General features: G+C 50.4%; 1 protein-coding gene and 1 long non-coding RNA gene across 2 annotated transcripts in view; one reads left to right on the top strand and one right to left on the bottom strand.

The window, feature by feature from the left end:
* Positions 1-853: 853 nt before the first annotated feature.
* Positions 854-25,020, bottom strand: part of Umodl1 (uromodulin-like 1) — a 59,486-nt gene continuing 35,319 nt past the window's right edge. Inside the window, exons 10-22 of the mRNA XM_039099227.2 lie at positions 24,229-24,366; positions 22,304-22,774; positions 20,823-21,080; positions 19,384-19,496; positions 16,303-16,516; positions 14,127-14,261; positions 12,875-13,110; positions 11,226-11,371; positions 10,549-10,785; positions 10,182-10,341; positions 7,087-7,165; positions 2,751-2,956; positions 854-1,744 (exon numbers count right to left, since the gene is read on the bottom strand). Of these exons, the coding sequence (XP_038955155.1) occupies positions 2,775-2,956; positions 7,087-7,165; positions 10,182-10,341; positions 10,549-10,785; positions 11,226-11,371; positions 12,875-13,110; positions 14,127-14,261; positions 16,303-16,516; positions 19,384-19,496; positions 20,823-21,080; positions 22,304-22,774; positions 24,229-24,366 (2,369 nt within the window). The 3' untranslated portion in view covers positions 854-1,744; positions 2,751-2,774. The remainder of the gene's footprint in view (positions 1,745-2,750; positions 2,957-7,086; positions 7,166-10,181; positions 10,342-10,548; positions 10,786-11,225; positions 11,372-12,874; positions 13,111-14,126; positions 14,262-16,302; positions 16,517-19,383; positions 19,497-20,822; positions 21,081-22,303; positions 22,775-24,228; positions 24,367-25,020) is intronic.
* LOC134483780 (uncharacterized) lies at positions 21,969-23,117 on the top strand. The gene is made up of 2 exons (XR_010060768.1): positions 21,969-22,213; positions 22,742-23,117. It is a non-coding gene; the product is annotated as an uncharacterized LOC134483780 (long non-coding RNA).

Below are 25,020 nucleotides of genomic sequence, written 5' to 3'. Positions count from 1 at the left end.
CCTGACAGAAAGATGAGTAAACCATAGCAATCTTGCCTAACCTAAATGGAGAAGGGAGAAAGGGACTATTTTCCCTAAAAAGTCTGGGTAAAGCGGATGCTGTTGTGCGCCCTCCCCGCACATGCCATTCCGCACTTCCTGTAAGTCATCGTGCTGAAGAGAACTACAGGGTCCTACTCTCAAAGCCTAACGTCGCCTCCAAGGCCCCGTGGCAGCAGGCACAGACCTGCAGGAAACTTTCAGATTCAACTTTGCTTAAGAGCAGGAGACTCACATCCAGCAAACAAGAGAAGCCAGAACTGTGTTTGCTGCAAAAACTTAAGGGTTTGCACTACCCTGGAGCAGACTTGGCTCGGCGCGCCATCTAGTGGTAGTACTGGAGAGTTGCAGGTTGGACCAGGTAGTGGGTTAAAGCTCAAAGGTTCGCCATTGTACATCTATATGCTGAGCTGTAAAGTGAGTCCCCCCCCACCCCCATCCTCCCGAGGCCCCGTGAGTGCTAAGTGAGGAAATGTCTGCCATCCCCCTCCACCAACAGGAGACACGACTGTTCATCTGTGGACTGGAGTCTCCAGAACTCTGAAGTTTGTCCTCACAGCTAGCACGGCCTGCCATTGAGACTGTGTGGCTGAGGTGAAGTGTGAGGGAGCTGCCTGGTCCTGGGCTCAGTACCTGGGTTTTCCAAGATTTTTATTTCTCTCAATAACAGTGGAAGATGGACGGATGGCGCCGGGCGGTGGTGGGGGTGGGGAGCCTCACCTCGGCATCTCCCTGGAGTGCCTGCCTCGTGAACTGAGCCACACGGGGGAGCCACTCGGGGGAAGCCACACGGGGAAGCAACAAGGCAAACCACTTCAGTGCCAGGAAAAATTTATTGCTCAAGGTCAGCTAGCCACGAAGCCCCCCTGTTGTCATTCTCACCCCCAAGACTATGCAAGGAGTCGAAAGACTCATTTCCCCAAATGGTCTGAGTAAGTGACAGTCACACTCGACATAAGTAAGTGTATTAATTAAAAGCTAGAATGCCATTATGATCCTAATCTCATTAGGGAGAACGCTATGGCCTCAGGTGTAAACTGCGTAACCAATCCTGGTCTCTCATCAAATCAACAAAGCAAGGACCTGTTAGCATGGGTATGCACCTCCCCAAGTGGGGAAACAAAACAAACAAACAAACAAAAAAATCACACCTTCCTCTTCATGGAATTAAATGGGAAAATGGCCACGGGTGCACTGGGAAACCTGCAAGAGTGGTACATACACAGCATGTGACTGAGACTCATTAGAAAGCTTCCTGTATCCAACCTAGGTCGTCTGCATGTGGATAAGGAGAGGAGAATTAGCGTTGTCTGTGTATGGGGAGTTTAGTGTATGGGGAGTTTAGTGGGTGGATCCGCTCGTGAGTGAACCTCACAGGCACTGGGGATGGTCTGTGAGGAGGTAGTTGTCAGAGAACGAGGGCCTCGGGAGCAGCTTGGATGTTATAGCTTGGAAGACTGTGGTAACTGGGGCCGTGTTTGTGCTGGGTTTGAGGATGAAGGCCCCTCCGGTGTTCTGCCCTCATATTCAGCAGGCCTGTCACCAGTCTGCTGGCTGGTACTTGGTGTCTTCAGGCTCTCGGGGGCAGACAGAGGTTTGCTGGCATTGAAAGGTCTCATCCCCAAGTGTCGGTACAACACCGTACAGAGTTGGACTCCTGTCAATGTTCGATGAGTTAGCCACTGGACCTTATTTACAGGGTGCTCTGTGTGGGGAAGGCGGAAACGGGGGTCAGTCCACAGGAAGGAAGAAAGGAGTTAACCCTAGCCCTAACCCCCACCGCCAACCCCCCAATGTGTCCTCAGGTTCTGCAGCCATAAATCCACCAACCAGACATCAAAACATTTTTTTTTTTTAAAATAGAGGCTGGAGAGTTGGTTCAGTGGTTAGGATCACTTGTTCTTCTTGCAAAGGACCTGGGTTCAATTCCCAGCACCCACGTGGAGGCTTGCCACTTCCCTGGGCACTAGGCATGCATGTGGTACACAGACATACATGCAGACAGAACACTCGTATGAATAAAAAAGTCTTAAAAATAACGTGTCCCTGGATCTTTATGGCTCACTGACGAAAGGAACTTGGTGCCAAGTCTGAAGACTGGAGATCAATCCCTGGGACCCAACATGGAAAGAGAAAAACCAATTCCTGTGACTGGTCTTCTGATCCCCACTTCCCCCTGACACACATCCACACTGTCCAAATAAATTAATAAAAAAGGACTGTAACTTGTCTGCTCCAAACACGGACAGACTTTTCTGGCCATTACTGGCTTATTACTCAAGCGACACAGTGTGGTGATCACGCAGCATGGCCGCTGTGTGAGCTTTCTTGATCCAGCACGAGGTGGTTTGAGAAGTATCTAGGATGCACTATATGCACACACTGCCCTCTGTGGGAACAAACTATACTCCCCTAAAAGCCAGTACGGCTGACAACGTCACAGCCGAAGACCTCCCATTTCACTCATCAGTGCTGGCCATAGTGTTGTGGTTGACATCCTGGGCTACCAGGGTCACTGCACCCTCTCTGGCTCCCTGGGACCATGGGGTGTAAATGACGGAACTCTTTGCCAACCTGCAATTGGTCCCTGCTCCCTTGATGGCTTCTCTCCTTTGGGAAGGAGAGGTTTCTCAGTTACAGACCGACCCCTTGCCAAGCCCACTTCTGCCATCTCCACAGGTGACAGGGGCAGGACGTGGTGCCATTCTTACCCATCTCCCAGGCGGCTGGGCCTCCTACTGAGAGAACACTTGGTAGCTGAAGTCGTCAGACTGGATTCGAAGATTGTATTTCTGCTTTACCCTCTGGTAACGCAAGATCAGAAGGGTTGCGGCCCCTGCCACCACCACAAGCACAGCTGCTGCTATGAGAATGATGTAACCAGTCCCCAGGCCTGGCTTTGTACATGCCTGTGCACCTGTGGGCGAGATAGGGACCTGGGTCAGGGGAATCATGTGTCTGTGGTTGGCACCTTGGCCCAGAAACGGTGAAGTGGCAAGAAACAAAAGATGTACTTAGATTTCGGGAAAGGGTTGGGGTTGAGGGAAGGGGTAGGCTCTGAGGTACTCAATCACCATTTCTTTTTTTCTTTTTCTTTTTTTTTTTTTTTTTTTGGTTCTTTTTTCCGGAGCTGGGGACCAAACCCAGGGCCTTGCGCTTCCTAGGTAAGCGCTCTACCACTGAGCTAAATCCCCAACCCTAGCTATAAATATTTTTTTTTCCTTTTTCTTTTTTCGGAGCTGGGGACCGAACCCAGGGCCTTGCGATTGCTAGGCAAGCGCTCTACCACTGAGCTAAATCCCCAGCCCCAGCTATAAATATCTTATAAGGGATGGACACTTACAAAACAATTTGTCCAATCCAAGTAGGCAGCTTATATCAGTATCAATGTGGCTCTGAATTCTTTGGGAGTTTTGTGGATTGAGAATTTACTGATAGAAATCTGACTGATAAATTACGAGCCTCTAGAGTTTTGATTTTTTTACTGGGATAAGGGGATTTATGACAGCTAATTTGTGACAGGGGGTAACCACCTGGGAATGTGACCAGAATTTGTAGCAGAACTTTGAGTTGGGCAGTCGATGCATTGGGGCTAGCCATGGAGGTATCGAGACCACCGGGGCCAGAGGGTCACGAGCATTAGTGTGGGGATAGTGCCTTTTTTATATTTTAAGCTACAGGGGCCCCCATCCAATGAGAACAACTCAGCCTGCAAGCGGGCAGGGTGAAGCTTCTACCCAGAGGTAGGGCTGTAGAGAGCTTGTGGTCCCCTCACAGCTGGAGGGTCAGCCAGCTCCTCATGGGGAGACATGGGGCATGGAGGTAGTAGGGGGGTTACCATGCACATCAGAGGCCAGGGCCTGCCCCAGAGTAACAGCCAAAGTCCGGGAGAGTGTAGACGCCAGAGAATGGAGGGGGAAAATAATCTTTTAATGATGTTTGTACACTGTGATCACGGCAGTCTTGCTCATAGCGAGTGAAACATGGCCCAATATTCATCAGCAGGAGAATGGACAGCCCAGCTGTGACCAGGACACACAGTGGGGTTGATTTTGTCCGTTCAGTTTGGTTTTTGAGATACAGTCTCACACTGAGCTGGCCTGAAATATATCACTGTATAACATTGGTCTCAGCAATCCTCCTGCCTCAGTCTTCCATGTGGTAGGGCTATGGGCAAGAGCCCCACTATGTCCAAGTTATACGACGGACGAGTATCAAGCCACCGAAAGAAGCTGAGCTGTGACGTCTCCTACAATGCCATGTAGGAGACAGCGTTTAAGGGAGTCCTGGAGGGACCTTGCTTAGTGAGACCCATTCATAAAATCTCTCTAGAATAGGCAAAGTGGAGACAGACAGGAGGCTGTCAGTGCTGACCCTAGGGAGGAGGCTGGTGTGGGGTAGGATGGATGCTCCCATACTATCGGAGTTGGGAGAGATGGCTCAGAAGGAACGAGCCCTTCCTGGAAAGAGCATAGAGACCCGAATTCAAATTCCCAGAACCCACATAAAGGCTACAGACCTGGACTCCTAGTGCTGTAGGGGTGGAGGCAGGGGGATGGCTGGGGATGGCTGGGGATGGCTGCCCTTGCCTCAAGAGAAATAAGGTAGAGAGTGACAGAAAGGACACTGATGTTCACATCTGGAGGCGCACACACACACATGCCTCACGCTGTAGGAAAAAAGATTCAAGCCGCCAGCCAGCCCTTGGCTTGCCCTCCAGTGGCCTAAGCCCCATAACTGCTTTGTGCCTGAGTGGGACACATTATCAAGGCCATCGGTAACAGAGATCACGGATGGACCCCAACTATGCTCACACCCCCCACCCACTCCACCTTTATTATACCTGAAAGGTCTGGTTAGGAAAGAGCCTTGGTAGCCTGTAGCACTCAAATCACATTTCCCTTCCCCACGGGACTTCTGGACCCCACTGTGGATACTGTGCTGTCTTCTAGGAGGTGGCCCCGAGGGTGTTGCTGTCGGCCAGTTGCCCCACGGTGGTCCTGAGGTTCCCTTTGGGCCACTTAAGACAAGGAGCTTCAACCGGACAACACTGTTGTCTAGACATGCTGGGGCGGGGTACCAACCCCTAGCTACAACTGTGTAACTTCCCCAGGAGCGTGTGTCTCCCCCCAACCCCCTGCCTGGTCAGTTACCAGATTTTATATTTAGCCAGTTGCACAAATTAGGGACTCTCAAAGGACCTATATTACACACTAGGTTTAACCCTGGGAGGTAGACAGGGCAATTTGCTCTAACTGCAACCTTATGAAGGAGAACCAAGGTTCCTGACACACAGTGGATGGAGGAAGAGAAGTCTGTCTGTTTGTATGTATGCAAATGTGATGGATATACGATGGGTGGTAGATGGATAGATGAACGTGTAAATGGATGGATTAGTGAAGATTAAATACATCCACGAATGGTTATAAATGGATACATTGATGATGGTAAATAGATCGATGGAAGATGAACAGAGGATGCATGGACAGATAACCGGTAGTGGGTAGAATCGATATTACAAAGACCACACAGCTCAGGCAGCGGCCTAGGATCAGGTCTACTATCCCAGTCCAATGCCTCTCACTCTTGACATTCCCCCAACATCCATGAATGAAGGAAGAGGTTTCACTTCTATTAATGAGAGCCCGATACACATATACTCTTTCTTATTGCGGTCCCAGGTCGACCAGTTCTCTACAGCAATTTACGAGGATGAGGAGTTGAGAAACACCATGTGGTTCCTGAACCTAGGCCAGCAGTTACCTGAGGACCCTCACCCGGGTCTCAGACCCTAGGTTAGCAATCATTTGTGGACCTCCACCTGGGTCTGGCACACTCTTGGGTCTGTGACTGTGACTGTGACTGTGACTGTGTGTGTGTGTGTGTGTGTAGGGGTTCTTGGCAATGGTGCCTAAGCCTTGATCTTCCCAATGCTTGGATGAAAAGCAAGGGTTGAGAAACGCCAGCCAGGTCCTGCCCGCTCACTTATCAGAAACCCAGCTCCACCTGGACCTGAATACCCCGGGAGTTGTTGCACAAGAAAACACAGAGGCACAAGATCATCAGGGTTAGGAGAAAAAAAAATAATCAAAAAATAACTTGAGCATCGAGAAAGCTTAAATCTCTTTCTGGCAGAGACAGGAGATGACATTGGGGAACAAGGAAGAAGTAGTCATGGATGGCATAGGATGGCCCTTTAGGAGGCTCCAGTGAGTTCTTTCCTCTCTCACAGGCCGGAATTGACCTCCCCAGCCATATTCAGCTGCCCAGGAGGTTGGAAGCTGTGGTTTTGACTCCAGGCTGCCATGTGTCTGCTAAAACCTGAAAACTCTTCTCCTGCACAGAGGTGACAGAAACTAGGAGGCATCTAGAAACTTCCGTCTCAGCACCCAAAGCACACAGCTTCCCTACCTCTTCCAAATAATTAGACTATATAGAGGAGGAAAATACGTTTGGAAAGTTGATCCTGAAAATACATTATTAATATAGTCTTCTGATAGGCATTTATACTCAGGGCAACTGAAGGTACTCTTTGTCCATCCTCTGAATTAAACAGCTTTCCCATGTAAATATGCAATTACACATGTGTGTGCACACGCAAGTGCATGGACATGCACGGATGCATGCATGCGTGCACAAACACATGAAACAAACACAGATGGACATACTACTCCAGTTGTCTGTTCACAGCCTGGGCTTTTCCTCTTTGCATCCACTTAACAGGTTTACTCAGGGTCAAAGACCTTCTCCGCTTCCTTGGACTCCCACCACAGCATCTTACAACTCAATGCTCTGGACGTCTGGGAGCTAGGATTCTTCCCCACAGCATGGCCACAGAAGGCAATCTCACCTCTCAGGGTGGCCAAGAGGGACAAATCTTGCTCTCTAACTCCACACGAGCAACATTAAAAGTCTTGAGGCAAATTTTAGTCCCTGCTGTGAGTTTTTAGTATAAAAAAAAAAATCTTTAAATCCCCATATTTCAAACAGGCACTGTGCAAGTTGGGCTGGAAGAGTTTCCTTGCCGTTGAAACCCAGAGGACTAACCTTCAGACCGATGGAGGGGCCCCCAGGTCATCTGGTGTATGGCTTCACTGCTTCTCAATAACCGGAAGTCATTGCAGTTCTGGTTTGAAAAGAGAAACCTCACTTCAGTCTCATGGTTCTTTCAGGGCGTAAACTCCCTGCCTTCTCCATCTGACCCTGATTGTTTGGGCCTCTAGAACAGGGTGTTGAGCCATTGTGGGTGAGTCTAGATGTGGGAGCAGGGGAGCCTTAACAGTGGACTCTGGTAGGACAACCGCCTGTCTTAGGGTTTCCGTGGCCGTGATGAAACACCAGGGGCAGATGCAACTTGCAGAAAAAAAAAAGTTTGTCTGCTTGACATATCTTGGGTCACAGTCCCAAGAATGAAAGCATGAGCCAAAGCAGAGGCCACGGAGGGACGCTGCCTATTGGCTTGTTCCCTGAGGCTTGCTCAACCTGCTTATACAATCCAGACCACATGTCCCAGGGTGCACCGGCGGCAGTGGGCTGGGCCCACATCAATCATGAATCAAGCAAATGTCCTACAGAGTTGTGTACAAGGAAATCAGATGCAGGCATTGCCCTCTTCTAAATCACTCTAGTTTGTATCGACTTGTTTTCTAACCCCAACCATCTTAGTTAGGGTTTCTATCGCTGCGGCAAAACGCCATGACCAAAAGCAACTTGCGAAGAAAAGGGTCTATTGCGCTTACATACCCAGAGTCACAGTTCGCTGACGGAAGCCAGAGGGTGACCTCAAACCAAACAGGAACCAGGAGCCAGGGGTTGATACAGAGGCAGCGGAGGAGCACCGCTCACTGGCATGCTCCCCTTGGCGTCTTCAGCGGGCATTCTTATAGAACCCAGGACTGCCAGCCTCTGTAAAGCCCCACCCACAGTGGGTGGAGCCCTCCCCCATCCATCACTAATTAAGAAAATGCCCTCCAGGCTGGCCCATTGCCTGATCCCTCAGAGGCGTTTTTTTCTCAGTTGAGGTTCTCTCTCAGATTACTCTAGCCTGTGTCAAGTTTACACAAAACTGGCCAGGTGCCCTTATTTGAAAAGATGAGCAGGTCGAGATGAACTCTAAACCCTCGGAGGTGAGACCAACTAAGAAAAGGGATCCGGGCAGGTAAAAAGAAAGAGCTTCTACAAGTCAGGGAATGGCGAGGCCACAAGGGCAAGGCCAATGGTAGAGTCCCCTGTGCCGTTCGGGACCCAGCCTGCCAATGCTGTGAATTCCTGGCTCACTCCATAGTGAGTTTCTAATACTTTAATGGCCTAGTTGTAGTGGCTTTGGAACCGGATGGAAAGCCTACTCTAAAGGGACTGGGTGGGGGAGGGGAGTGAGGTCAAGGACAACATTGCTATAACCACTAGCCCTGTGCCTCTGAGGACTCTATGGCTCCAGGCACGAACTGGAACATTCCCCTACAATGAGTGTCTTGGGGAGTCAGCTGTACCCACAGGAGAAGCCGCTGTGTGAGAAAGCAGGATGGCTAAACTATCCGGCACTGTGTCTCTTAGCCACACCCTGCTAATTTCCGAAGGCCTTGGAAAGACCCCAGAGTCCGAATCTGTCACTGTTGGAGGTGGGTACAGTAGCAAGCATGTCTCCCAAAGGAGGGACACACATAGTCTGATGAAGAAGCAGATTATTCCTAAACTCCAGGTAAACGCTGGGCACAAGATGAGAAAGAGTTGCTATGGAGGCCGAGAGCTGCTGATGCTCTTCTCATTTCCCCAAAATGGTATTAGGTTAAGGTATTGTTTCACACTTAAGCTTCAAAGTCATTGGCGGGGAATGCTACCACAGTTGATTGGGGTGGGCTGGTTAGTTTTGTTGTCAACTTGACACACCTGGCAGGAGAGAACCTCAACTGAAGGCTCGCCTTGATTGGATCGGCCTGTGGGCAGGTCTGTGGGACAGTTTCTTTGTTGCTATTTAATGTAGGAAGGCCCAGTTCACTGTGGGCGGTGCCATTCCTAGGTCTGAGCAAGCCAGGGGCAGCAAGCTAGTAAGAAGCAATCCTCCACCATTATTTGAGTTCCTGAGTTGGCTTCTTTTTTTTTTTTTTTTGGTTCTTTTTTTTTCGGAGCTGGGAACCGAACCCAGGGCCTTGCGCTTCCTAGGCAAGCGCTCTACCACTGAGCTAAATCCCCAACCCCCGAGTTGGCTTCTTTTGATGATGAGTTATTACCTATAAATTAAAATAAATCTTTTCCTCCTAAAGTTTCTATTGGTCACAAATTTTATCCCAACAATAGAAAACAAACTAGAACAGAAAGCTCAAGTATAGCTTCAAGAGGTCTGAAGGGAAGAAGAAGGGACGGGAGAGGGTAATGGTATGTGTGTATGTGTGTATGTATGCACATATATGTTTGTATATATGTATAAATGTATGTATGCATATATGTTTGTATATATGTGTGTGTACATGTATACTTTATATATGTATATATGTGTATGTTGCATTGTGTTTGATATATATGTGTATGTATGCTTATGTATATATATGTATATGTGTATGTATGTGTTTTGTATTATGTATGTGTGCAGGTGTATGTATATATGTGTGTGTGATGTGTCTAAGTGTATGTGTATAGGGTGTGTATGTGCATGCAAGTGTTTCTATATGTATGTATATGTTTGCATGTATATGTTTGTGTGGTATGTCTGAGTATATGTGTGTATGGTATATATGTGCATGTGTATATTTATACATATACATGTGTGTGAATGTATGTAAATGTATATGTGCATGTAGTTGTATGTGTATATATGGTATGTATGTGTGTATGTGTGATGCAAGCAGAAAACTGGACCATGTGGGGAGGAAGGGGAGATGGGCAAATAAGACCAAAGCATAACAATAAATAATATGAAAATGCCACCATGACACTCATTTCTTTGCCTGCCGACTAACATGTTAACAACAGAAACCCAGGAAGAACATGCTCGGCCTGAATGAACACACCTAAAACATGCCACTCCCTGTCCCGGCCCCTCCCTCTAAGCTTCACGCTTCTGAACATTCTCATGCATGGGGCCGCTCCTCTACCAAGCAGGAAAGCCCCTCCTCCCCAGACACATGGAAGAAGGAACCAGCACTTACTATTCTGCAGGAGTTCCTGGGGTTCTCCATGCACACTCTCAGCTTGCAGTGCAGGTAGACGATGGAGTTGTTGATGAAGGAGAAGATTCTCAGCTTGAACTGGGCCTTGCTGGAGTTGCCGTTCTGGATCACGCTGGTGTAGGTGTTGGGAACGGGGCAGCTGAGGGACGGAACCTTAAGTCAGTTGTTTCCCGGTTGCCGCTCAGGCACTGTTCTTGTGAGCACCCGCCTCCCACAGGCATCCTATAGCCTCCTTGGAAGTCTCACCCGCTGCTGCCTCATCCAGCCCCAGATCACTCAGAGTTCGCCTGGATTCCAAGGGGTTCAAATAGGCAAGGGGGCTGGGCAAGGCGGCGTGGCCTCTCACCTGTTATTGATGAAGCCGAAGGTGACGGGGTCCTTGGCGTTGCTGGAGGGGGTGGCCCAGCACTCAGTCAACACGACCTTCAGATTGCTCTTCTGCCTGTGAAGCTCCACCTCGATCTTGATCTCATCGCTGGCGGACACGCTATAGTTCTGGGGTATGGGAGAATCGCCAATGAACAGCTGCATTTCCGTGACAAAATTGCCGGTACCATGGAGGTCTTCGATGACGGTGTAGACCCTGAAGGGGAGAGGCTCTGAGAAACCTGCTCTATGCAGTCCTTTCTTCCAGTACCCCTGCCCCCCTACCAAAGGGGATTCTGGGGAGGCACAGAAGTCAAGGAAGACTCCCAGGTGACAAGAGGCGGCGGCAAGGAGCTGACTCCTCTCTTTGTGGGAGGCTGCCCTAGAGAGAGGGTGGCCGTGATGGAGGTCGTGGGTCTGAGGAGCTGGGGGCTGCTGCCTAGGAACTGTTCATCCTAGCTGACTGGCCACAGAGAAGGAATTTGGTCTTCTCTACTTACCCCTACAAAGGACTGGAGACAGAAATGGGGCGGAGGCTGGCAGTTAGCACAAGTCCTGTCCACTTGTATAGTCAGACTCAAGAAAGCCTTTGGGGGAGACTGCTGCCCCAAAGAGCCTTCAGGCAGAGGTCCTAGAGGGAGCCCCACCCCCACTCACCCCCACTGTGGGGTGTAGCCCGAGGAGGTCAGAAGGTCATTCTGGAAGGCACAGTGGATGGGACTGAGGATCTGCAGGTGGTGGATGACGCCCTCTGGGGACAGGTCGTTCCTCAGCGTGGTCTTCACCACTGTGGTGGTCATGTTCTAAGCACCAACAGATGGGATGGGGATGTAAGTGAACTCCTGGGCCTGAGGGTGCCCCAGCCCCAAATGCAGCTATATTCCAGGGGCTGTAGGATTGTCCCCAGAAGGGGAAAATCCTGACAAGTGTCCCCCCCCTCCCCCATGTCACCTGCTGGAGACTTTCATGTTAGGCATTGGTGTTTACCACTCTCTAGTTCCTAACTCACCAAAAGGGTACCAGCCTTCCAATCACATATATGGGCATCATGTGTCCTTGGATCAACCTGTATCTGATCATGCCATGCCGTATCTAATCAACGGTGTTCCCTTTTCTCTCGGCATTCCCCAAACCCAGCTGGACTGACTGCTAAACTATTACACTTGATCTTAGCCAAAAGGCCGAGAAGCGATGACTGCTAAACTATTATATTTGCCTCCTGAGAACAGAGAGGTGTCCCTAACCCTCCATCTGTCAGATCCTGCATCCGGTTCCTGCAAAGAGGTGAAGGACTCTCGAAGAGCAGTCCGGAATGCAGGGATGCAGAGGACACTCGTGTGCTACAGCCACTGGTCTTACGCTTGGCCTCCCAGTGGATGTTCCTTAGACGCGGGAGCTCACGAGGGGCTGCTGGGGCTGTGTTGGGCCCCTCACAGTGGCTGCTCAGTTGTGGGAGGTTTTTTAGGAAGTGGCCCTTGGGGTGGGGGTGGGGCTCAATGGAGCACTTGGAGCTTAGTATGTGCTGGAGCTCTCTCTCTCTCTCTCTCTCTCTCTCTCTCTCTCTCTCTCTCCTTCCCGCCCTCTTTCTTTCCTACTTCATCTGCCTTCCCCTATCCCCTCTTTCTCCTCATCTCTCCCCTTCCCCACCCCTATTCTCCCTCCCCTCTCTCCCCTCCCCTTTTCCTCCTCTCCCTCTCTTCTCTCCCTCTTGGCTCCTCCCCCTTTCTGCCTCACCCCACTTCTGGCCACCACCACCACGTGAGCAGCTTTGTTCTACCACACTCTTTAGCCCAGAGCAACAGAGTCAACCAGCCATGGACGGAAACCTCTGAGTGTGAGCTAAAATAAGCCTTTCCCTCCCTTAAGTTGATTTACCTCAGATTATTTTGTCACAGTGACAGAAACCAGGCTGGCACACGTGAATACTTATACGTATTTATACACACATGTGCACACAGGTACATTTGCACATGCTTAGACTTACACATCCATGCACACACATGTTCCCACCTTTCCTACCTCGCCTTTCCATCCTGCTTGGGCAGAGAGGACTCTCTTTAAACCCTGACCCCGGCCAACCCCATGGTCCTTTGCACCAGAAGAGTTCTGCAGTGTGGGTCATGTACCTGCCTTAGGATCCCAGTGTGTCAACTGTGTCAGTGTGGGCCTGTCTGACTTCCTCTTTCGGGGTCTCTAGCTTAGAAGTCAGAGGCCCAGGAGTGAAGAGCCCTCCTGGTCTCCCTACCAGGTGCAAAACCTCCCCACGCCGAGGTCCCTTCCCGTGGCTCGCAGCCAGGTGCACTCACGCTCTGTACGAGGGTCCCGCATTGGCCCCAGCCAGTCACCAGGAACACGTGTGTGCTGTTGCTTCTGCTCACGTTGCAGGACGGCTCTCCCAGGTACAGGGATGCCTCGGGTATGGCCTCCTGCTGCAGAAAGCGCTTCTGGATGGCGATGACCACCATTTCGATCTCACAGGACACACGAACGGCATCCGTCAAGTTGAGTCTGAGGGGCAGGTCCTGGGGTGTGGAGCTGGCATCTGGCACAGGGGTAGGGAGCCACTCTGAGCCTGGGGTCTGGGCCGCTGCCGGCTCCAGCCATATCAACCCCACAGACAAGGCTACTCTGCTTTCTTTGGTCCTCAAGTGCCATGGATGTGCTGGGCATGAGTGAGCAAGTGACCTGTCCCAGAGTCTCTGAGGCCTATCTCTAAGTAGAGCCCTAAGGTGTCCCCTCAGGAGCCTGTACCCCTTGCTCCCGCCCTGAATCCTTCTTGGCCCCAAACTCACACCTTTGTAACATCCAGGGAGCCCTGGACAGGTGTCCCATGTAGATGTCACCCACACTCCTCTACCACCCATTGCTGCAGACTCCCAAGTTTCAGCCAGTCCTAATTGCATGCTTGTACCCACAAGGGCAGGTGCTGGCTTAGCTGGCCCTAATGGCCAGCTCGAACATGACTTGACCTTCTCCGTATTCTGCTTCCCCTAGGCAAAGCAGGTTTCCTGTATCAGACACTGTTTACTTACATAGATGGTTGTCTCCTTCCCCTGGACACATAGGAAAGAAGAGGGAGGGCCAGGCACACACACACACACACACACACACACACACACACCCTACACATACATACACACATACACACATCCACTCATACACACAAGCGGTACACGCACACACATACATGCACACAAACACACACTACATCACACCAAATACATGCATAACACATACCTTACATGTATATGCATATATACCCAACATACATGGACATGCACACACACAATACACCACACCAAACACATACACAACACATACCCTACATGTATATGCATATACATCCTACATGTATGGACATGTGAATACACACACATGCATATACATGCATACACATGCACACACATACATGCGTGCACATATACATATAGAAAACTTGTCTAGGTCATTAAAAAAATATGCTGACTTCCTTTGGACAAAGGCCCTTTTTTTCTTAGGAATGAGCATCCTTAGGAGTGATGATGAGACTGTGTCTCAGAAAAGGCTTATGAGACTTACCATCACAGGATCTTCCAGAATATTCCACCTGTGAGTTAGGTCTTTCCCCATCACAGCTACACGTAAAAGACCCAAAGGTGTTCGTGCACGTCCCAGGGGCACAGTCATCCTCCCTCATGTCGCATTCATTGTAATCTGAAAAGCATCAAGAGAAGGACAGAAGCCACGATGGACCAGCAAGTGGCCCTGGGGTGGCAGTGCCTTTAGCTGCACAGTTTTGCTGGGACAGCACATGTCAGGAGACAAGGTGGAAAAGTACCCAGACAACAGGCCGCACGAATGTGGCGGGCTCAGGGCAGTCCGTGAGTCTCTTCAGTGTGGGTGGGAGGTGTCGTGGGAGTGGGGAGCCAGGGCTATTCAGCTATGAGACAGGGAAGGGGTCCCCATGGAGCTGAACCCATTCCAGCCCACTGTTACGACCATTGCACAGAACTGGAGCAGCAAAGCACTGAGCCCAGGAGACCTTCCTACACCCCCTTCCTCGTGCTGTCCACCTTTCTGCCCATTTGGTCTGTCACCCCTGCAGAATGGGGGTCTGAAGAGCGAAGAGCGCAGACCACAGAGTCACGGGGTCATGCATTTCCTTCTGGTCTTTACAAAGCAGACTCCAAGGCCGTGGCTGCAGCTCCGTGGTAGCACACTTACCTAGCAGACACACGCATGTCCACATACACACTCTCACACATATGCATACACATATGTGCCTGCTCAGCACATACACGTGTATGTATTCACAAGCAACACCCCACTGTATCTCAGCATATGACCTTCCAGCATCTTCCACAGCAACAAACTCATTCATAGGTGGCAACAGCCTCTGGTGTGGAAGGAATTTAGCATACGCCTTAGCCAGACTATCGGCTGTTTCCAATTACTTTGCTTTGGAGCACACTCTGACAATGGCCATCCTTGCATTAGCTATGGTCTAAACTGAGGTCTCTCCTCTCAGGACAAAAGCCCCAGAACGAACTGCCAAGCCAATGAGGAAGATGCTATGGACCACTGACACCCATCACTGCCTTGGTTTCCAAAGAAGGTGAGGAAATCCTATCCCATCAGCCCACTCCACAAGCTTGACAGCACCAACTACCTCGCCATGCTTTGGTAGGATCCACCCTACTCTCAGAGAGAATCTGAGAGCTGGCTTGTTTTAACTTAGTTTTGTTTATGCTATATCTTCCTTTTGCGATCTCCTGGACAAAGGGAGCCATGTCCTCAGTGATCACGTGACTTGCCAGTGACTCATACTGCTTTAGGGTTTTGTCTGCTAGTGTCCTGTGCACCCTGGCCTGTCAGATTCAGTGTTTGTCATCTCTGTGTGGTCTCGCTCTGCACTCAGGCTGTTAACTCTTCATGACGTGGTTGGGGAAGTTTTCTTCTATCATTTCTACAATAGCGACTTCATTCCACTTGACAGGAGGATTGATATTTTTAGGTGATTCGAGTATTGCAGTCTTTTCCTCTGAAAACCTGAGTTTACTGAGGAAATTCTTCTCATTCTTCAAATTAAAAAAAATTCATTCAATTTAAAGTCTTCATCAAAGAAGAAAAGGAAGAGGAAGAGGAGGAGGAAGAAGAGGAAGAGAAACAACAAGAGGAAGAAGATAAAGAAGAGGAAGAAGAGGAAGAGGAGGAGGAAGAAGACTATCTAGGGCTAGGCATGGCGGCATACACTTTTAACCCCAACACTTTGGAGGCAGAGGCAGGTGGATCTCTGTGAATATGAGGGCAGCCTGGTCTACAGAGTGAGTTCCAGGAAAACAAAGGCTAGAGTGAGACCCTGATCCAATAAAATGTATGCGCCAATTATCATTTTTCTTCACTTCTCAGGGAGGAGGAATCTAAATTGCCCATCACTTCCTGCTTTCTTCACCAGGACTTTTTGCTAGGATCCCTGTGGACTTTTCCTGAACAGTCTGACTGTCCAGAACGACCCATTCTAAGCCTGTCAAAGACCCGGGTGACAGGGAAGAGACATCCCCGAGACTTTTGGAAGGTTCAACCCTTCAATTTTTGACACTAATACGGTAACAGAAAGAAAGACAAGGAATCCATGCCATGCTTCAGACAGCTCCTTGGAATCCCCTCGAGGAGGCTCAGAGCACATCTTCCTAACCAAGAGGCACACAGCTGACTTTGACCGGGGCAGATCAACATTGAGCACAGCCCAGCATACCTTGTATAATGGTTTTGCCTCTGACTACCTCCAGCATCGATGTGTTCTGGAAGGCAGAGAGGAAGCCAGCAGACACCTCCCTGACATCCAGGTCTGCTGTCATTAGCAAATTAAACTCCACCACGACGCTGCCATTTGTGATGTTGATGATGTCCACTTGGATCCTGCCCTCGTCCATGTGCTGACGAAGCGTGGCTGGAAGAGAGTCCCGCACCTGTGAGAAACAGGCTTTGTGAGAAGGGCTGCCTGCTGAGGTCACAGCCCTAAGAATAGATAGAGACTCTTTGTATTCTTCCTGGCAGGCTTGTCCAAGGTCCAGTCTCAAATCAGTTCTTGGCCCTTGCAGCCCGGCCCAAATGCCTGTGGGTATTGATGATGCCCAGAAGAGCCCTTTCCCCCTACAAGCAGCCAACAGCTGCAGACAGCTGCCTTTGAGGTGAACAGGGGGCAATGCCAACAGAACCCCACCCATACAGGCCCATAACACAGAAGCTCACAGTGGTAGTTAACAGTCACCTGCTCTTAGCTCAGAGGTAAGCTTAGAGCAGGAGGCTGAGTGAATGAATGGTCCTGAGGAAGAAGACCACCTACTCCCTTTGTTTTTCTAGAGTGTTTCCTTGCCTCTAATGCTTCAGAACATAGCCCCACACCTACCCCCACCCCACCCCTCTTCTTCCTCTCCACCTGTTCCCAGGCTACTTCTAAAGGGGCTTCTAGTAGCCAGCCCTATCGTAACACACACACATACTTCCTGCTTCTGAAAGCCGTGCTTTTGTCCTCTGTGTTTTAGAGCACAGTCACATGATCATTCTGATCCAGTCATTCTGATCCAGCCCAACACAGTTAAAGGCACATGGTTTTATAATAAGCCTTAACAGTCCATGAGTTTCAAATCACCCTGGAAAGCACCTCCAGGAACTGTCAGAGAAACTGGGGGGCGGGCAGTGCCCCACAGCATGAGTTCCTGGCCCCCTTTTTCCTCCTCTAGGACACCCAAGGCAGAGAGCCCCATTATCCACCATCAGAGGCTGGGTATCATCACCCCCACCCTTGCCACCTTTGGGTGGCTCAGTCAGACAGCCACTATGATTATCTTGGGGAACTCCTGCTTCTCAACCTCCTCCCCTGATTTCCTTAGATAGATCCGTCAAAGCATTGGGTCACCCCTGAAACGTTGTGGGAGGATGTCACAGGTGAGGCAGGTATGAGATAGAAGGAGGCCTGTCATTGGACGAGAAGGAAGGATGGGCGGGAGAAAAGTTTGAAGGAAGAGGAGGAGACTGGAACGGAAAGGAAGATGAGACAGGAGGGAGAGGGAGAGAAGCCATGGCAGGTGACGTTAAGATTCTGCTCTGTGTATTTACAGGTTGTTATTAATGTTCTTGAGGGATGGATGGTACTGGGCTTTGTAATGTTGAGGTGGGCAATTATATCTTACCAATTGGGCTAAAGGTTATTGTGTTGTGTGTTCTCTCATGTGTAGATTTAAGTGTAATGGAGTGTAGGGTGGCTGGTCTGGGCCACCACGGAGTTGGGATGTGTGTTTCTGGCATGGAAACCTGCCTTGGGAACCAGATAGGTAGAGAGATTGCTGACGGCTCAGAGAGAGGCCTTCAGCAGTGTGATACGGGATGAGTGAAACGGGTGAGAGGCTTTGCTGACTGAGAATTAAGATATCCAGCAGATATCTTAGGGCACTGAGGTGCTGGACCTAAAGGGGGGGGTGGTAAAAGACAACCTTACTTTTTTATTTTTTATATTTTTACAACAACAAAACGTCACCATTTCAAAGCAATCTCCAGGCAAAACTCTCATCCCAGCTAGGAAATGATGACCTCCAGAGCTGGGCTTGGTATCTTGTGGTGCATATGGTACGCAGTTGCTTTCTGCCCTGAGACACTAGACAAGTAAAGCAATTGTGTTCAAAAGGATGGGCCAAGGAGGAAAGAGTTTTAAAGGGAGAGGCTAATCTAGAAACCTGGGATGGAGCTGGAGTCGCTGGGATTGGCCATCGAAGTGGGGAAGGGGCTCGATGCTATATACACCATTGTTTGCTAAAGAGAGGCGATGCACGTCCTCTCGGAGGACTCTTGGATCCAGGCACTTGGAGAGTTGAGAAATCCGGGATAAGGAAAGCAGGGCTTCAGAGCCTCCAGAGCCAGACTGGCACGGCTCCTGAGGCTGCACGGTCCACTGTGCCAGAGAGTAGTGCTTACTGGCTTCTGGGCATAGCAGAGTGTTAATCCCAATCAACACTAGGTGGCACTGTCTGGCCCTCCCGCTAAAACTCAAACCTCCCTGGCTAGGCTGAGACATTTCCACCAGGTAAGATCACTAGCTTATAAACGCTTTATCTGTACTTTGACAAGTTACACAATCTAGGGCTGGGTCTGGGGGAGGGGCAGAGAGGGGAGTAACTTGGAATGGGTACAGGGTTTCTACCGAGGGTAATTAAACATTCTGAATTTAGATGGTGGTGGTAGCCACAGACATTTGCAGGCAATGTAAACCGCTGGATCTAACACTTCCGAAATGGAGCTCAACTTCTAAACTTTCATCAGTCCCTGTCTAAGTGAGTGCACACACATGCCCTTGTGCATTCGGTGAATACATATTACAGGGGGCCGAACCTAGGGTCTGGCGAATTCTAGGGAAACATTGTAACACACTTAGCTTTCTACTTTATACATTTCAAAGCAAGTTTCACTAAGTCCCCCAAGGCAGCCTTGAGATTTCTCTGTAGCACACACAGGCCTTGAACCCGGGGTCCTCTTGCCTCTGCTTCTTGAGTTGCTGAGATTATGGATCTGGACCAGCAAAACCCCGATTAAGCACTTTGTTAAACATAGACGGGGCTTTCTGCTCCACGGGGGACACGAGGCAAGATGCATGGGGATATGGGTTCTGTCCGGCCTCAGCCAGACAGTTCAGGATGCTCAGACCTGCTGGGGTCTGGCCCAGCTTCCCCCAGAAACAGGTAATCCACCAGACCCAGGGGTCTTATTCCTAGTTGGAAGCATCTAGAATCACCCTCCTTCCTTCCTTCATTCCTGGGAAGTAGGGCTGACCGTGCTGACTCACCGTCCTGAAGAACATTTGTACGAACTCTTGATGCTCCCTGCTGCTGGCATTGCGGAAGGATTCCGAATACTGCATGCTTGGGATCCGAACTTTACCAGTGAGTTTGTGGGCCGCTGCAGGATGTAACGCGCATTAGGTCACGGACTGTCATTTCAGTGTCCCTGCTGGCTACAAGAGCGTCAAAGCTGTCCTGGCTCCGAAGGAGGAATAAGAGACTGCTGGATGCCTGCAGTCATGGCCCACCAAGCTCTGAAGGATGTGGAACAACGTGCAGCTGGCCTCCCTTGAGGCTTCGCTGAAAGCCGGGGAGATGGCTAGCTGACCAGGACAGTTTGAGAGGAAGCAACCACCAAGAGGCAGTCAAGGGTAAACCAGGCATACCTGGATACCAAGCCTGTTCTCAGAGCCTATGTCTCACTGGGGTCCTTGTTCAGTCAGCTCCTTTCCCGCCCCATGGTCATACCTCTCTGTGGTCTCAGGGTGGTCTCAGTTGGACCTGGCCTATTCTCTATGAGTCCTTACCCTTTGGGGGCTTCTAGAAACACACGGAACACGAGTGTAATCTGGAATGTTTCCAGTCCCATCCTGGCTTCTGACAGGTCAGTCTTTACTCCCATTCAGCCCCCTTCCCTGGATGTCTGTGGCTTACCTGCTCCACATAAGGGGCCTGGGACATCAAATGGGCATAACAATCTTCTCCCCCTGGTGACTTCAAGGGCACCTCCCAAGAGAATCTCCCTCAGCCCTAAGACAAGCCGTAAAGCTGACCCACTACCGTTCCCGATGACCCTCAAACCCCATGTTCTTAAGGGGACACCACTGTCCTTGTACCTAGGGGCCAGAACCATGGCCAGGGGCACACACAACTTGATGGAAGAGCCATGGTGACAAGGCAGGAGCAACCGTAGGAGCAGACAGGGGACTGGTCTTAAGGGCCACACACCCATAGACAGCTCCTTCCTTCTAGAGTGAAGGAGACCTTTAGATGTCTTCTGGCTTGGCTCAGACTCAAGGGTTTTTCTTGCCTGACCATGCGAACACCACCTAACTCCCTCTCTTCCAGATGGCCGTGAGCTGTTTTTTTTATTGCACCCTGATAGGTCATCTTGGGCATCACCCAAAGAATGTATTCCCAAACTCTAGACACAGCACCCAGTGTGTGGGAAACTCCCCGAGAAGTGAAGACCGCCTACAGCATCATGCACATAGGACAGTCGTGTGCTTGGAAAACAGGTGTGAAGAAGTAGTGTAGAAGAAAAGGGAGTGTTATCTGGCTGTGTAACTGTGGAAAGGACCTGTGTACTGGGGCCCCTGTCTGCCGCCATCTCCCAAAGTGAGCCAGGTGCTTCTACGCTAAGGGAATGGACACCCAGTATCCCACAGGCAGATCCTTCTCTGTCCAACCTTTCATGCTTGTCTGTTCGTCCAGAGATCCTTACTTGTCCGCACTTTCAGCTGTGTTCTGGCACCTTCCTTCCCACACACCTTAGCCATAATCTCCACCAGGTACAAGGTTCCAAGTTCCAGCCCTGACAATGTCACATTATTGTGCTGGGTCTCCATAGTCTTGGCGGGGCCCCGAGGAGAGACCAATGTGAGGCAGAAGGCAGGGGAGAGGTGGAGGTCTGCCGACCACTTGAGGGAGAAGCTGGTACTGGTCACATTAGAGATTGTGACCTTTCCAATGGGTCCAGGAACTAGGAAGTGGGATTAAAAAAAAACATTGATATGAACATTGAATGAATCATAGTATGGGAAAAGAGCTTCCAAAAACCCAAAGTCCAATACTTAACAAAGTGTGTGTGTGTGTGTGTGTGTGATGTCAGGCAATGATGCAGACTGTCATGACCCCCACACAGATAGTACACCTGTGTACAGGACTCCTTGGGACCCTTAGCTTGGCTTCTTAATGGAAGGCCTGTGTTGGGCAACAGGAATCAGTTCCTGGGATATTTCGTTTCTGGGGATAGTTCATCCCCAACCCTGGGGTCCTAGGCTGCCTCAAACCACTCCCCCTCTGCAGGTTCTGGGTGGTTCCTCTACAAGGTGGTCTAGCCTAACCCTTTGCAGGTATCCCAGCGGCAGCCAATGGCATTGCTGGCTTGAGAGTCCCTCTGACAGGGAAGTCTCTGACTCCTGTGGAATAATCCTGTCACACGTGAGTTGGTCCTAGAGCCTGTGTTGTGCCTCAGAGGACACAAGGGAGGAATTCACCCTTGATAGTGTCTCTGTTTGGGCAACATCCACAGGGGAACCAGTGTAGTAAGCTTACAAAGGAAGCAGGAGCTACTGTCAGCTAGGCCTAGTGAATCTCAGCCCATATGCTGGTTGGAAGGGCCATTCATTCCTGGGTGTCCCCAAGACTTGGTGACAAGCTAAACCCTTTGTGCACAGCCTGGACCAGCTGGGGGTTGCAGTACAGCTGTGACGTACAGAAAGCTGACGTATAGACGGGTAGGTATTGAAGGCTGGGAGTGTTCAGGGCCAAGTGGGGATTCAGTGTGGCTGGGATGAGGAAGAGGGAGTGGGTTTGATGGGGTCAGTGGGAAAGCTGGGATTTGGGAAGTTGGGATAGAATAATACTGGTGACAGATGAGGGTGCAGTGGTGCTTGGGATTATGGGACAGAATTGCTCCAGTACTGGATGGGATGTATACTCCCTAAAGTCCCTTCTCCTTCCCGCCCATCTTCTGCCTCAGCTGTTGAAAGCCAGGGGCTCATAGGGAGTAAAAGGGAGAGAGCCAGGGATGAAAAGGGAGCCTCTCTTCTCTCTCGCTAGACCAGACACCTGATGCCGAGGAGGACCACACTGTCCTACGTCTGAGCCCACGTATGTTCGAGATGAGAAAGCACGAAGTTTGACACCAGGGCTCACACAGGTTGAGGTTCCAACTGGGGTCCCTGTCCCCAGATGACTCACCACAGGCAGGGGTCTCTGGAGTCACAGCAACTAGGGTCGATGGTGGGCCTGGGAAAGAGGAAGGTGGAGGGTCTTCGTTCTGCGGTCTTGTGGATTTCAGAGGTGTCTCCCAAGTGGGACTAGGGTGCCACACAACATAGCCCGTGGATCTAGCGGTCAGGAAGGGTGGACCTTTGGTCATGTGTTCCTGTGACTCTCTCGTGGTGTGCGGGTTCTGGGTCACGTTGGGCACCTCCACATCCTGTCCTGTGCTATTCCTATCTTGCCTGGCTGTGCTACCACCATCTCTCCTAGATGGAGGCCCTAGGGTCGAGGCTTGGCCTTCTGCTGGGGTGCTCCTTAGATGCTCGGAACTTGGTGACAAGGTGAGGGTCTCTGGGCCAAAGGTTGTTATTCCCATACTGACAGCTGCGGCTTTGACCTTCGTTGTTTCAACAGACAGTCCACCTCCTGTGGGAGTCACCATGTCACCTGCAAGATACATCCGCTGTCAGATGCCAGAAACAGCCCTCAGAGTCTCTCCACAAGCAAAAGCCATCCTCAGAGAAAGATGCTGCATTGCAGAAAGATGCCCTTGACCCCTTGCGAGTCTGGAGAGATGACTTAGCGGCCAAGAACACTTGCAGGAGCTTCTATGGAAACAAGTTCAGTCCCCGGATTCAATAGGGGTCCTATATCTCCACCTCTAAGGAATCTGATGCCCTCTTTTGACCTCTGTAGGTAACTGCTTTAGTGTACACCCATCCACACAGATGAGCATGCAGACACATAATGAAAACAATTCTCAAATAAAAAGATGGCTGTGTACTTGTAATCCCAGCTCTGGGAAAGCAGAGGTGGAAGGATACCTGGAGCTCAGTAATCAGCCAGGCCAGATCCCAGTGAGAGACCTGTGGTTGTACACATGTTTAATCCTAACACAAAGTGTGCAGTTCCTGAGGAATGACATCCAGGGTTGACATTTGGCCTCTAGGAGCAAATGCACCTATGTGTGTGACTAGCACACACACACATATGCACACATGAGTGGGGGAGAAGGAGGAGGAAGAGGAGGAGGAGCAGGAGGAGGAGGAAAAGAGGAAGGAAGGGGAGAAGAAGGAAGAGAAGACTGAGGAGAAGAAGGAGGAGGACGGGGAGGAGGACGGGGAGGAGAACGGAGAGGGAGGAAGAGGGGAGGGGAAAGGGGAGTGGTAGGGGAGGGAGGGGGAGGGAGAGGGGAAGGGGGAGGGAGAGGGGGAGGGGGGAGAGAGAGGGGGAGAGAGAGAGGGAGCTCATCTGCCCCAGCATGCTCCCAAGGCAGACATGACTAATCAGACAGGGCATCTGATATCTCTAAGGATAGACTTAACTAGTAGCACACAGAATCAGATATCTGCAAGTAGCTGCCTTCTGCTTCTTAGCTTAGCCCCCTCCCACACTAAAAGACTTGGAGAGTGGGTAAAGATATCTCAGGACTAGGACTCCAGGATCTTCTCCCCCAGTCCCTGGAGAGCCCTCTTTTAGCAACTTAGTTTCTACAGTCTCTCCATCTTGAAGCCATTAAGAAAGGATTCCCTGCTGCTGCCTCCCCCTTTGCCACCCCCTTACCCCTCCCCCACTGTTCCTGGGGATATTTTGTGACTTTCTCAGGCTGGGGTACTTTGCTTACATGAATTCTTTATTTACATATATATATGTGAATATATATGGATGCATATATGACTGTATATATATACATATATACATATATATGTACTCTATATTTTATGGATGCCTTGGGATTTGCATTTGCTCTTAGGTATGTTTATCATCACACTGATTCCTTCTGAATAAAAGACAAACAGACAAACAAAACAAAACAGAAACACCACTGTGGCCCTCAGCACTGTGCCTGCTGAAGCTGGCCCTCCCACCCCAAGTCTCAGAGCACTGCTGGGCATACGCACCCTCGCAGACCCTGCCAGCCCTGGAGGGGTTGGCGTCCCTGGCTGTGAGGCACTGGCATGTGTAGGAGCCCTCCAGGTTGATGCAGCGTGCGGCTGGGTGGCAGTCATGTTCTGAGCTGTGTGCACACTCGTCCCAGTCTGTGAGGAGAGGAGGGAGCATTGGTGAGAAAGGGGCCTGGACTAGTCAGGAAACAAAAGGGTAGTGGACGAAATCTTTCTGCCCTTCCTACAGAGAACCAATGGGCACTGATGGGCCTCCTGAGGCCCAAGTCTATTAAACACTCAACATGAAAATTCTCTTTGGCTTGCCCTGCATCGGGGCAAGATGAATTACTAAAAGGGCCAATGAAGCAGATCTACAGGTGAGCAGCTGACTGACAGACATTGTAGTACTGTGCTCTGACTACCAGACATGGAGGTTCTCCCCAACCCCACCTCCACTATCCCTCCCCTCCCCCCAGTGGACCTGTAATCTCCTTTTGCCCTGTGTGTCTGATCAGTGACTGCAAAAGGCAGTCCAGAGGGAATGAACCTACATCAAGAGAAGCCTGTGGGGGTTGGGGATTTAGTTCAGTGGTAGAGCACTTGCCTAGCAAGCACAAGGCCCTGGGTTCGGTCCCCAGCTCCGAAAAAAAAGAAAAGAAAAAAAAAAAGAGAAGCCTGTGGCCCTTGCCCTTGCTTCTCATAGAAGAGCCCAGGATATGGTTTACACTTTTATGTTATTTGACTTTCAGGCAAAGGGAAAACTGGCTCAAACTATTGCTGCCTGGGCAACTTGTGAACTGGAGGTAT

The sequence above is a fragment of the Rattus norvegicus genome, chromosome 20 (genome assembly GCF_036323735.1).
Source record: "Rattus norvegicus strain BN/NHsdMcwi chromosome 20, GRCr8, whole genome shotgun sequence".
Taxonomy (NCBI): Eukaryota; Metazoa; Chordata; class Mammalia; order Rodentia; family Muridae; genus Rattus; species Rattus norvegicus.
This window is presented reverse-complemented; position numbering and strand designations above follow the sequence as displayed.